We start from the raw sequence: 14,464 nt of genomic DNA, 5'->3' as shown, positions 1-14,464 counted from the left end.
TATATATATATGCTTAAGCATAATGCATTAAAATCTTGTAATATTAAGTCATGTCAGAACTTATGAAAGTGTGAGACTTGTGAGTCTATTATTAGGGCCATACATCTTCCGGTAACTATTTTATAAGGGGTCAGTCTATGTTTTCCAAGAGGAGTGGAGCTGATTGCCATCAATCAGTAATACCTTTGAACAAGTCAATGCAGTCAATTCAGTTGGCTTTGCCTAATACCATTGTGTTTGTAATAACTTATTTAACTGCTTTATAACTTGTCCAGTGAAATGAGCACCTCTACCACTGGAGGAATATTCTCCAGGAATATTCCATAAAGCAAACACATTTCGTGATAACCTTTTAGCTACTGTTACATCAGCAAACTTCCTGCATGATGGAAAAGCTTCTGTACATCCAGAAAATATTCATTGAAGGTGGGAATTGAGTGATGTCCGTCTGTAAATATTCAAATGATCCAGCAGGTGCTGGAAATGTATCATCTGAGTATTTTATTGTCTTGTCAAAACTATGGGTTTGACAAACCAGACGTTGGTTATAAACCATTTTAACAGTTTGAGAACAGACAGCCTGCCAGTATTTTTAAAAATAATTGGAATTATTTTATCTTTCCTCTGATGAGTTAAAGAGTACAGAGCTTTTAATAATTAAAGCTTTAAGGAGTCAGGAAGGACCAAGCAACTGTCCAAGCCCTCCATTAGCCCACACTTAACATTGAATTTATATCCTTTTAAATACCAGTTGGTTTCTCCAATTCAGGCACAAGGCACTGGTTATGAAATAGTTCATCACAGGTAATTTGACCTCTCATGGAGCTCATGGAGTGATCTCATGGATCTCATGGAGCTCACTCAAATTGTGTATCTTAACAATTTCAGTACTGGCTGACTTAGTATGAAAAACTGCAGAAGCATTTCCTTGGCAACCAATTAATTCGTGTTCTACTTGATGTGGGGTTAGTGGTTTTATGAACCAATCAATTTATTCATTAGAGTTCCGGAAATTCTTATCTAATCTGATTGTATGAACCTAAGGTTATCAGAAACCTAGGTTGTCAGAGTTGTTTCCATGAATCCCCTCAAAGGTGAAAAATTTAGGTTTATAGTTGTTTTCAATAGCTTTCAGGAAAGTACCAAAGTAAAACAATTAGCTGTCTGTGGATGACAAGAATTTAAATGATAATGGTTAAATGTCTGGTGAAAATTAATTATAATGCAATTGACAAGAAAATTTTGTTTCCTTTTCTATATATACAGTATTTTAAAATAATTAAAATTATGAGTGATAGTAATATATCAAGACTATCAGGTTTCTGGGAATTTAATATAATTTCTGGAAAACATATTAATAACATACCCATGCAATATAACTTAAAGATGGTTCAGCAACACTTATTATTTGACAGTGCTTCCCATGCAATTTAACACATCTCTCTTTTTTATAAGAAGAGAGGAAAAAATTCCTTTGAGAAATTCCAGAGGTCAGTTGGGAAACTTTCAAAGTTAGTTTGAGGTCGAAAGGCCTTAATTTAATGTTTGATTTTGAGAAGTTGTTAAAAAATGTCAAAAGGTTTAAAATACTTAATTAAAATAGGATCATAGGTCACTGGGAACAATAGTCATTTAACCTTAGCTTTTTAAATAGAGAGAACTGCTTTGCTTTTCTGAGAAGCGTTTTATTTCTCCTTCACTTATGAAGCTTTGTTTGATGGGATATGAAATTCTTGGTTGAAATTTCTTTTATTTAAGAATGCTGAAAATAGTACCCCAATTTCTTCTGGCTTGTGAGGTTTCTGCTGAGTGGTTTGCTGCTAGCCTGATGGATTTCCCTCTGTGCATGAATTGACTTTTCTCTCTTTAAGATTTTTTTTTTACCTTGAGCTTGGTGAATCTGATGACTATGTGCCTTGGGGATGGTTGATTTATATGATGTCTAGCCAAGGTTCTCTGTATTTATTGGTTTTGCATGTCATCCTCTCTAGCAAGATTAGGGAAATTTTCATGGACTCTATCCTCAAATATATTTTCTGAGTTGTTTATTCTCTCTCTTTCAGGAATACCATTGAGTCATAGATTTGGTCTCTTTACATAATCCTATATTTCTCAGAAGTTTTATTCATTTTTAAAAATTATTTTTCTTTTTGTTTAACTGAGTTGACTTGAAGAACTGGCCTTTGAGCTCTAAGATTCTTTCCTCAGCTTCGATCCTTCTGTTAATACTTTTGATTATATTATGAAATTCTTATAGTGAATTTTTCAGCTGTGGAAGCTCAATTTGGTTCTTTCTTAAAATGGCTATTTCATCTTTCAGCTCTTAGATCATTTTACTAGATTCCTTGGAATCCTTGGGTTGGGTTTCAGCTTTCTCCTGAATATTCATGAGATTCTTTGTCATCCAGATTCTACATTCTATGTCTGTCATTTCAGTCATTTTTGATTGGTTAAAAACCATTGCTGAGGAGATAGTGGACTTGTTTGGAGGTAAGGGTACACTCTGGCTTTTTGCATTGCCAGAACTCTTGTGTTGGTTCTTTCTCATCTGAGAAGGTTGCTGTTCCTTTAATTGTGGTATAAATTGAGTATAGTTAGTTGGCTTCATTTCTGGATGTTTTCAGAGGGCTAAAGCTCTATGCAGGTTCTTTATTTGGGCTGAATTCTTACCCTTAGTCTTACAGGGGGTTATATTAGCAAAGTATTTTTGTTGTTGTAGTTTGGACTGCAATCCAGTAGATGATGCTTAAGAGTATTTGCTGGTAGAGGCTCTTACTCAGCTGCATGGCTCCTTTGTATTTCCTGCCACTTGCAAGCTTGCTCTGTGGTGCAGTGGCAAGAGAGGTGACCCCATCACCGAGTTTACTCCTGGGCCTTGGGGGAACTCCCTCCAGTCACTGGCACTGTACCTGCATTTCTTCTGTTAGGGGTTTAGGCTACAGGGTTTCCTTAGTCAGAGGCTGCAGTAGGGAGATAGACCACACCTTTTCAGTCTGGCTCTGTGGAGTGAGGCATGCCTATTCCTGCTGCAGCCCATGAACCCCTGTGACTCACCCCTCTTAGTGCTCTGAGAGTGTGGGCTCCATTCCCACTCGAGTGCCTTAGGACTCCCAGGCTATGCACTGCAGACCTGGGGAGAGATCAGGCTTTTTGTTCTGTCCCCACCTTGGGGGCAGCAGGGGTGGGGACTACAATAGCAGCAATGGCATACAGCCTGCCAGTTACCTCAGGGGGTGCCACCCCAAAGAAATGCATAGCCATGGCTAATTTGAGTGATCAGCCAGGGATGGGGCAGCTGTGCTGTGGGCCCAGGCTTGGGGGGTGCTCTGCCTAGGGAAGACCAAAGAAGATAGTTTGGCCTCCTCTCCATAGGATAGCTGTGGTGTGCTGTAGGCCTGCAACAACAATCAGGCTGTTTGTTCCCTTTCTAGCCTCGGTGGTGGGACTGATGAGTGGGTACTATGGTGGTGTCAATGACAGAGAGCCTGTCAGTTGTCTCTGGAAGCTCCACCCCAGAGAAATGAAGAACCACCACTAACTGAAGTGATCAGGTGGGAGTGAGGCACCTGCTCTGGGGGCCTAAGCTGGAAGTCCCTGCCCAATCAGGAGCAGCAAAGTCAGAGATCTGCATGGAAAACAATCTGGCCACCTTACTGTATAGCAGCTGTGGCATGCTGGAGGCCAATGATAGTTCTTAGATTCTTTACTCTCTCCCCAGCCTGAGGACAGCAGGGGCAGGGGCTGCAACAGTGGCAATTGCAGCAGGCTTGTTAGTTGGCTGTGGGAGGTCCATCCCAGAGGAAAGAAAAGCGATGACCAGCTGGAATATTCAGGTTGGGGTGGGGTGGCTGTGCTGGGGGCCCAGGCCATTGGACCTTCCATGATGAGGTACAATGTGCAGTTCATCCTCTCCTCAGTACCGTGCATGTGGTCCCTATCCTAGAGGTGCACTAGAGAGCCTCAGCTCCTTTGTTGGTAGGGCTATGGCAGCTGGCACCAGCATGCTCGGGAATCCAGGGCTCATGGAGCTCAGTGTGGGCTTGAGTGGTAGCTCTGCACAGAGTCCGCAAAGCTCTCTGTGTCGATCTGGAAGCCCAGGGGAGCTGGGGGCCTCTCCTGTGCCCAAGATTACAAAGTTTATGCAGACGTGTGGTCCCTGGGGACTGTCGCTCATCCTTTCCTCAGAGCTGGGAGCCTCCTCTGGCTCTGCACCAATCCTGGGTGGGCAGCTGTCCTGCCTTGCTTTTCTTTGCTTTCTATGGGGTCGCTGTTGCTTCCTTGATGAATCAAAACATGGCCTCCTATATGATTCACTTGAAGAACTAGTGTTTACTTGCCACTCTGCCTCTTCTCCATGACAACAGCATGCACTAACTGCTTCTAGTCAGCCATCTTGGCAAGTCAGCCATCATGGCATTCCTTTTACTGACTTTCTTAATTATCTTGACAAAACACAGAATATTTCCTTGGCCAATTACCTAAAAGGTAAAAACAAAGCAAACAAACAAAAAGTCTTTTCACAATTTCCTATTAAAAGTAGACCAATATCTGAAGAAAAAGTTGTTTTAACATAGGGGATGAAATTCTAATTTCCCTTCATAGTGTTTTTGATATTAATGCTTAATTTTTAGAAAAATGTACAAATAGCACATCTAATCTTAGCTGGCTGAATCACATATAACATTTCTTTCCCAAGGTTCCTCTTCTACAGTCTTTTTGTATTAGTCCATTCTCAATGAAGAAATAGCCAAGAATGGGTAATTTATAAAGGAAAGAAGTTTAATTGACTCACAGTTCCTCATGGCTGGGGAGGCCTCAGGAAACTTATAATCATGTTGGAAGGCAAAGGAGAAGCAGGCACTTCTTCACAGGGCAGCAGGATGGAGTGAGTGCAAGCAGGGGAAATGCTAGATGCTTATAAAACCATCAGATCTTGTGAGACTCGCTCACTATCATGAGAACAGCATGGGGGAAACCGTCCCATGATTTATGTCCACCGGGTCCCACCCTTGACATGTAGGGATTATGGGGATTGCAATTCAAGATGAGATTTTAGGTAGGGACATAGCTAAACCATATCACTTTCTAATATCCAGTCAGTTTTTTTCTCTCCCTATACTTCTTTCTCGTTTTGGATCAATCATTCTACTTTAGAACAAAAATTTTTCTCCTTTTGTTTTAACAGAACAATACACATCCTCGTAACTTATGCTTTTCCTTACCAAGAGCACATCTTACCTATATTGTATACTTGCATGTAAAATAGTTTTCCTTATTATTTCTAGTAATTTTAGTTACGTATTTTAATTAGAATTCTTAGCCCTTTATGACCTCAATTTCTAGTGAACACTAGGAAGAAAGCAAGTGTGAATATCATACCAGCAGTCTATAGATTGGAAAATTTGTGGATTATAATTCTAGGAGCATGTACTGTTTTATAATACTTTTTTTTCAATGTGGCACAGAACATTTATTAACAGTCCCAACTGTCTTTAGTCTCTCTGTGGTAAGAAATGGTAGAGGAAGCAAATTTTTATTTCTATCTTGTTAAGGCTTTTTTCCCCCCATCCTTCGTAAGAATATTAAAAGTTTCTAGTATAGCAAGGACATTTTTCACATGGGAATTCTATCTTACCTCTATTTAACACTTACTTTCAATAATTATACTTGACATGCTCATAAAGATGAGATATTAAATAGCTAGCCATCACCTTAAGTTATTTTTCTTGCTGACAAGTTATGTCACATAGAGGTAGCATGAACTTATTTTACTAAATAAACCTAGGGAAGAAGAGTTGTGCATCTGTATTATACTAAATGCCGACAACTCTGAAGGTATGCCTGCGTTAATCAAGCCAATATACTTTTATTAGCTACTATTTACCAAAGATTATCCAAGATTATGTAAACATGAAAAATATTTTAGGTTTGTTTCTAAGAGTTTAAGGAATACCTATTTTATGTAAGAACTTATTTTTCTTTAAGCCAATTAAATAATTCTCTTTTACAATTTAATTTTGGCAATACCATAAGGAAAAAGAAATATATTACACATTCATAACATACATACTGACATATATAAATGTAAACATAAAAACAAATATTGTAGTATTCATTTAAAAATTTTAGCCCGGTGCCAAGTACAGTAACACAAAGCTCCCTAGTATGTTAAAGGATATCTGGAAGTGAATTTTTTCTGGCCCGTGAGACAAGATTACGTACCCAGATGGCTAAAGCTTTTGACTGATATTTGTAGAAAAGACTTAAGATTTTTTCGATTCACCTTCTCTAAGAAATCTTTTAAAGAGGAAATCTTTGATTGATTTAATATCTTAGATGTTTAATACTTCTGTGTATCAATTAAAGAATGTGTCCCATTGCTTTTGTGGTATGTTGGATCCTTTCTTCTCTAATGTGCCTCACAAGCGATCAATTTTATCTTGGTTAACACTTCACTGTGGCCACTGTAATTTCTTCTTGTCCTTAGTGAGGTTAACAGGTTTTTAAAAAATGCACAGGTTCTAGGGCCATAATTTTTGTACATAGAGAAAATTGTGCTTATTTTTGGTGTTTTTAAAGCGATAAACATTGGGTTGATATAAGAAGCTAGCAGGCAGCTTCACTGATATTTCTTTAAGGCAAGTTTTTCTTTTCCTTTTTCTTTATCATTGTCTTCATCTTCTGTCTCCTTTCACTCCTCCTCTGAAGGTATTCCGGAAGAAGATGGAAACATGTAGGCAATAGTCTTTCCACCACTGGAGATGTTTGATCGTATTCAGAGAAACTAAATGAGATATACCAGAATCCTCGCATATTCAAGTCCTGCAGTTAGCCCTGCAGAACCTTCATATATACAAAAGCCCTTCATATGTGCAGATTTCCATTCCTGCAAATACTGTATTTTCAATATGTGTTTGGTTGAAAAATATCAACTTAGAAGCTGATATTATAAGCTTGTAAACTGACATTTTAAGCAGACCTATACGGTTCAAACCCATGTTATTCAAGGGTCAACTGTATATTTACAGGTCACCTTTCATCTGAAGGACTTTCATGTCTACTACACAGGATGTTATAATGATCTATTGTCAAAAATGTTCTTTGCAACTTATAGAAACGTGAGAGTACAGCTTGTGTGGTTCAACAGAATTCTGATAAACTCTAGGATTAAAAAGAGAGAAGAAATAAAGGCAGGGTTGAAAAATGAGAAAGAAATGATAGTCTTTTAGACAAGGAGTTAAGTATTCAATTCGCCATATTTTTGCATTCTACCAAACTTTGGAACACTCTCCTTGGCCCAGAAAATCTATCAGGAAACGGTACTTGAGCTAGGCTGCAAGTGAATGTTTGCTATACTTTCGATTTGTTATGGTCGTGTGTAGGAGAGAAAATGCTAAGCAAATATTTGCACATTGCACTGTAAGGACATAAAAAATGCATTATAAGTGAATCAGTTGACCTCATGTTGTTTCATTAGAAGTAATTTCTTTTGGATTGTCTCTTTGCCTATGAATGTTCTTCCTTTGCATCTTAACAATAACTCTGTCATGAGTAGTCTGTGACTAGCTTTATTTTTTCCACTTTTGCTCCCCATGAACATGGTAAGTACCTCTCTCACTCTTTATGGGGCCTGCGTTTTACATCCTGCAAAGACCAGTTACATTTAATCCATCCTTTTCTTTAGAGGAACATTTCTCAAATTATCTCTAATTTTTCGGTGTTTTACAGTAAAATGGATCAGGTCTAAGGGTTCTCTAAGAGAATTTAGCATTTGACATTTTTATTTTTATAGCAATTGAAATACATCAATAAAACATATTCAGAAAGGACATTATATCAGACACTGCCGGCCTATTTTAGATTTTGTCATTTTTGATCATAGTTAGTTTTTGACCTTAATAATAAGTATTATTTTACTTATTGCCAGTGAGTGATAGGATAGAGCTTAACTAAATGCTTAAATGATGTACCTGGATCCCCACATAGATCTACAGTTATTATATTCCTTAGGGTTTTGCTATAGCTATATAGAGGAAAGGGAATTCAGTCATCCCAATGCACATGGTACCCTAGGCATGCCAAACTCAAAAGAATCTATACTACAGCAGCTATATGCACAATGTAAGTACCAATTTAGTTTCACCAAAAATCATCACTTTGCATTAAATTCATATCACTGATTGGAATTTTATTGGCCGACCTTTTTAAGTTTTATATATGTTAAGATTCTATAATTATATACAACTCTAAGTGTAAGAAAAGTTATTGCTAGTTTTATGTGGGTGTATATATAGGTAATATAATAAAAAATAATTTAGGTTGAAGGTTTATGTGGTAACTTTTCTCCTTATAAGGGTTTTTTCCTGGAGTGATATCATTAAAACATTTAAAACAGATTTTATGAAGTAACTACTGACACTAGGGGAAAGAACTGAGCTCCATTCTGATTTGTGCAGAGTGACTGGGTATTCAGGGAGAATAAGGGAATAGGAAAGAGGAACAGCAGGGGCCTGAGCAGAGCCAAGGAAGGGAAAAATTACAAAAATCAGAAAGTGGAGGTTGGTCCCTGTAAACCCATGTGGATTTGTTAACTGGTGCTCATCAAAGTTAGACTCCTAACCTTCTTTAGAGATTGGGAGACAAGAGTCCTATCTTCAGGCATTGACTGGAGGAAACAGTCAATTCTTTTGTCTACCTTGAGCTGATCAGGCAGGAACTTTAAGGGGTGGGAGGGTAGGACCATCCTAGGGTTGTGGCCTTAGGCTTTTAGAAACTATTAATACATGCATGTTTGTTAAAGTCTTTATAGGTCAATGTTGAGGCTGAGCTGAAAAGAGTGCTCAGAGGAACCTGGAGAGACTTTGGTTAAAGAGAGAATCTTTGTCAGTGATAATTACAGTGTGGCACTTTCTCATAAACAGTGACTGCTATGTTTTAACTGTTGTTAAGTGAGCTTGATTTTAATATATTAGCTGAAAAAATATGAAAGATTATGCTCTTCATTTCAGGGCCGAGATTTGGACTATAAAATTCAGGAATATAAAGAAGCTGGAAAAATCTTTCCAGATAACCAAATAATAGACTGGTTTATCCAACTGCTTTTGGGAGTTGACTACATGCATGAGAGGTATGTTCATTTGCTACTGGGAATATGATATATTTTTACCAGTCATGTCTGAACTTGAAAAGTGAATTTTTTTTCTATAATTGAAAGAAAACAAGTTCAAAAAACATATGATTGTAATTAAACATCTATAATATATTTTCCTTGAGAAAACGGTTGAATGATTATATCTAGAGGATTTATTTGCATAGTTTTTTGTTGCTTTTCTAAAATTCAAGTTGGCCTTGAATATAAGACAGAAATTTGTGTTAAACACATTTCATTATATCTGATCATCTCCTATGAATTACAGGAAGTTCTCAGATACCTTTGGCATCCTATGAATTTATTGTATCTTACAGCAGGCTTGAGTGGTAAATATCTTAGTATGCCGCAAATGAATTGTGTGGTCACCTTGGAATGTGTCAGTGCACACTTAGCTAGGTTCACATCCCAAAAGAGCTCAGTAATTGAGACAGAATGTATTCTTTAGCCTCAGAGAGGTAAGTATTCAGATAGAAAGTCAGTTTTGATGTGAAGTATCTGATAATGAAAGTCAATTATTTCAATTGTCTACGATTTACATTTGTGATTTCTGCCTCAAAAATGTATTTTAAAATTTTAATGAATTTTTATAGGTCAAAAGTAAGAAGTTGTAGAAGTTAAATGTTTTTGAGACCCAAAAATGATATGAACACATTTGAAAAGATGAACATACGTAGACAAAAAAGAAGTGGATACTCTGAGGTGTATATGGTAGCTTTCATCTTGGGAGTGGGCATTAACACATGGTACCATTCTTCTTGAACGAAAGGGATAATTTATAAGGCACACCAAGGTCTAGCTATCCATGGATGTCAGATTGCTTAAATGTGTCATCTGTACTTTCTGACAGCATAAAAAGTAATCGGATTATTCTGTAATTTGCCATGTATCTCCTAAAACACATGCTTGTTGATACAGATAGCTACTGATTTATTGACACCTCATAACAATCTGTTGGATGATGTCAAACTATCTTAAGAAATCTTTTATTGAAAGATTATTTGACTTAAAAGAATCAAATAATCTTTTAATAAGGTACCCAAAGCTACTGACTATAAAATGTCTGTGTATATATATTTATATTGGTGTTTCTTTTATTTTCTTTACTATTTCTTAGCATATTGTTAGGTTACACAAAACACATATTAACTTGCTAACTATTGTATTCTATGCACAAAATACAAAACTGGAATCTGGTTGATTTAAGAACCCAAATAGTTTTGATACCTTTAAGACTGCTTAGTAATAGTTCAAATAATGAGTTTAAAATAACCCTTCAAACAAAGGCTTATAATTTTTAAATCCTTTAATATTCAAAGAAAGTCATTAAATGAGACTAAATATTTGGATATTTGTGAATCCTTGGATCTGAAATACAATCCTTTGTGATTCAGGTAACAAGTGATGGTGCTTCTTAGTCATTGTGTTATTATAACCAATTATTGTAAAGTTTTTGTGTACAGAGAAATTACAGTTTCATATTTCAGTTCATTAATTCCCTCATTAGATAGTGATAAATTAAAAATAAGTGTCAACCTCAAAGAGCTGTCAGTAAGCAAGCAGACATAAAACATGTACTATTATAACTATAAGCCATGTACCATGGTGGATGTACACGATTAAGTGTCTCCACTATTCACTAGATTTGTGACCTTGAGCAAGCTGGTCATGAGAGCAAGCTCTTCTCTCTGAACCTGTTTCCTCATCTATTAGGTTGGTGCAAAAGTAATTGTGGTTTTTGCCATTACTTTTTTTTTTTTTTTTTTTTTCAGAGGGGGCAGAGGCAGCTGCCTTTATTGGGGGCCATGGGCTGACTGATTTCAGTCAAAGGCCACACACTTTATCTTGAAGTCACCGTCAGCTGCCATGTAGTTGATGGCCTCCAGGTTGAGGCGGTTGGGGAACTTGAATTCGTATCCATCTGGCAGCTTGATGGTCAGGTCGGCCTGGTCAAAGGTGATGCACACCTCTGCAACACTTCCAGGCTGGAAAGGAAAGGCAGCCTCCCGCTGCTCCGTCCCCCAGGCCCCGCCGTCCTTGCTGTTGCACACAATGGTGTTGGCGTCGCCGTGGGCATTGAAGCGAGGGTTGAAGTGCAGGCACAGGTTGTTGCTATCTTTGCCCAGGTTCAGCACGAAGCTCTTGGCGTCGGGGGCCACCTCGCCCCGCACTCGGAGGCACTCTCCAGGTTTGAGATTCAGGTTGCTGGCGACCAGACCACAAGCCATGATTCAGGCCAGGAGGATGTTCCCAGGAGAGGCGCACCAGCTGTTAGAAGACTCCACCCGAGAAAGATTTTGCCATTACTTTTAATGGCAAAAGCCACGACTATTTTTGCACCTACCTAATATGAAGTAAGGATAATAATAGGACTCTCCTTGCTTACATTATAGGGTAGAAAATATGCGTTGAGATATTATACAGTTTAAAAATTTGCAAAATGTTAAGCTCTGTGTAATGTTGTTGTTATAATTTAATATAGAAATGAGAGCACAGACATCAAAAGCGGTTTTAAAAACGATGACAGTAACAAGTGTTAGAATGCATATGGCACACCTGGAATTCTTTTATATTGTTAATGGGTATACATTGATATAAACACTTTTGAGAAATGTTTGGCAATACTTCCTAAGCCAAACATACAAATACCTATGACCCAGTAATTCTGTTCCTAAGGGTAGAAGTGAGTGCTGATGTCCAACAAAAGGTATACAGAAATGTCCATAGAAGCCTTTTTGTAATTGCGAAAACACTAAAAAATATTCATCTACAGTGGAATGGTTACATGAGTGTGGTATGGCCCTATAATGGACTTTTAAAATTACTATTCTATAATTTTAAAACAATAGACAATTGATAATAAGCATGACCGGGATGAATCTCAGAGATCAGATGTAGGATGAAAGAAGCCAGGTGCAAAAGAGTCTATACTCTATGACTACATTTATATGAAGTTCAGAAGTAGGCAAAACTAATCTAAGATAAGTCAGAATAGAGATTATACTTGCAAAAGGGTTTTGCCTGGAAGGGGCACAAAGAAAGCTTCTGGGATGTTAGAAATGTTCTATATATTAATCTGGGTGGAGGATTACAAGAGTGGTACATATGTTGATATATATGTAAAATATCATCAAATTTAAGATTTTTGCATTTTAATGTAAGTTATACTGTAGTTTAAAACAAATGATAAAAGTGCCAAGAAGAGTACAATTTAAGTGTTACAGGAGATCAGAAGAGAGATAATATTTTCATTTGGGGAATCAATGGAGGCTTCTTCTTGGAAGAAGTAGCGCTTGACCCAAGGTAGGTTTTGAGTATGATGAAAAATGGGTCAGAGCTTTCCAGATATAGGGAACAGAGCACAGCCACAGAGGTGGAAAAACATGGAAATCTTAGAGAGAATGGTGCGTGGTTCTGTTGGGAAGGCTCTTGGAGTCATGAATAAAGTTGTTGGCAAAGGTAGGCTGAGGTCAAGAGGGCTTTATTTTGGAGCATAGACGTTGAACTCCACAAGAGCTTTTTGAGTAGAGTTATATAATATTGCCAGAGCTTGCTTCAGGAAGGTTAGATGATAAATTATACCAAGGAGAGTAGATAACTTGGGTTATCAGTCAAGAACCTTTTATAATATACATGTATGAGATTGTAAGGCCTAAACCAAGCTGGCAGAGGTGGGTAGAATGAGGAAAGATAATAATAAACTCTGTAAGTTGAAATGGCTGGACTTGAAATTAAGTGGATCTGTGACATGTGATAGAAGGTCAAAGATGAACCTGAGGTTTTGTGCCTGGATGAATGAGAAGTTGGAAAGACAGGTTTGAAACAATGGTGATGAGTTTAATTGTGAATATGCTGGGTAGAATATGGAGAGAGAAGGAGAAGAAGAGGGAGGAGAGAGAGAGAATGAGAATGAGAGAAGGAAGTTAGAAGTGAGACCCTGGATCTTAGGGAACCATCAGGGCTTGACTTTGTTTGGGTTCCTACAATATCAGAGCCCTGAAAGAAAGACTAGGGTACAAATAGATTTTTCAGGAGGTAATCTTAGAAAGCAGAAGCCAATGAGTGGGAAGAGTGAGAAGAAGCCAGAAAAGCGGTGCAGAATGCATGATTGAACTAGTGGCTGCTGTGGGTAGAGGGGTGCAAAGGCAGGACTCTTCTAATAGTGGGTTAAGTTTTGGGTTTCTCTTCCTGCTTTCTTTCCTGACTTTTTGGAAAAAAAAAAGCAGGCTGGGCACAGTGACTCACGCTTGTAATCCCAGCACTTTGAGAGTCCAAGGCAGGTGGATCATGAGGTCAGGATTTCGAGACTAGCCTGGCCAACTTAGTGAAACCCCGTCTCTACTGAAAATACAAAAAATTAGCTGGACATGGTGGCAAGTACCTGTAATCCCAGCTATTTTTAGGCCGAGACAAGAGAATGGCTTGAACCCGGGAGGCGGAAGTTGCAGTGAGCCGAGATTGCACCATTGCACTCTAGCCTGGGCGACAGTGCAAGACTCCATCTCAAAAAAAAAAAAAAAAAGCAACCTTGCTTAAATATAACTATTGTTTTCTAGCACTATTATGAATTTCCTCTTGAAAAATTTCTTGTATTTCTGGGAATTTGGAGTGAGGAGGGGAAGGAAGGTGTGTTCCTCTTGATCCAACTTTAGAATGGTTTTTAAATGGAGCAATTACATATATATATATATGTTATTCCTGATTGTAAATGTGTAATCTATGTTTCACTCCTGTTGGTTTTCAATATTTAATTTAGGATAAAACATATTTCCTTCAGAAAATAAACTTATTTATCTTAATTATCTGATTTTAAAACATTTTAAATCCAAAAGAATGATTTTTTTAGCATATGGCATAAACATTGATAAATAATGATGTTAAAAAGCCAAGACTATTCACAGCTCACTGAGAGCTACTTTGAGAATGTAGCACTAAAACATGTTCTTGCTGAAGGGAGTCATGCTGTATTAACAAAACTCCAATGTCAGTGGCTTACAGCAGCAATCATTTCCTGCTCATGTTGCATATTGACAGATAGGGGTCATCTGCAAGTCTGTTCTACACGTCTTCATTCCAGTACCCAAACTGAAGGAGCAACCCCTATCTGGGATGGGCTCTACTCCTGGTGGAAGGAAAAGCAAGAGAGTGGAAACCCCTTGCTCAGACATGACAGTCATCCAGTCTGTTCACATGTCATTGACCAGAGAAGTCACATGGCCACTCCTAATGTCAGAGGTGTGGGATGCCTCTTCCTCCCAAAGGGAGCCCTCACTGCAAGGAATAAGAAGTGTGAATACTTGGGAATAAGAATGAGTC

At 37.9% G+C, this 14,464-nt stretch overlaps 2 protein-coding genes across 4 annotated transcripts in view; one reads left to right on the top strand and one right to left on the bottom strand.

The window, feature by feature from the left end:
- The window catches only part of NEK11 (NIMA-related kinase 11), a 339,525-nt gene that overhangs the window by 66,943 nt on the left and 258,118 nt on the right, over positions 1 to 14,464 (top strand). For all 3 annotated transcript variants that reach the window (XM_011933680.1, XM_011933679.1, XM_011933681.1), the window contains exon 4: positions 9,009 to 9,127. In XM_011933680.1, the coding sequence (XP_011789070.1) occupies positions 9,009 to 9,127 (119 nt within the window). The remainder of the gene's footprint in view (positions 1 to 9,008; positions 9,128 to 14,464) is intronic.
- Positions 10,897 to 11,466, bottom strand: LOC105505744 (galectin-1). Its single transcript, XM_011933678.1, has one exon. The coding sequence runs from the start codon at positions 11,374 to 11,376 to the stop codon at positions 10,969 to 10,971; it is 408 nt and encodes a 135-aa protein (XP_011789068.1). The 5' UTR covers positions 11,377 to 11,466; the 3' UTR covers positions 10,897 to 10,968.

This window comes from Colobus angolensis, unplaced genomic scaffold, assembly GCF_000951035.1.
Source record: "Colobus angolensis palliatus isolate OR3802 unplaced genomic scaffold, Cang.pa_1.0 Scaffold129, whole genome shotgun sequence".
In the NCBI taxonomy this organism is placed as follows: Eukaryota; Metazoa; Chordata; class Mammalia; order Primates; family Cercopithecidae; genus Colobus; species Colobus angolensis.
This window is presented reverse-complemented; position numbering and strand designations above follow the sequence as displayed.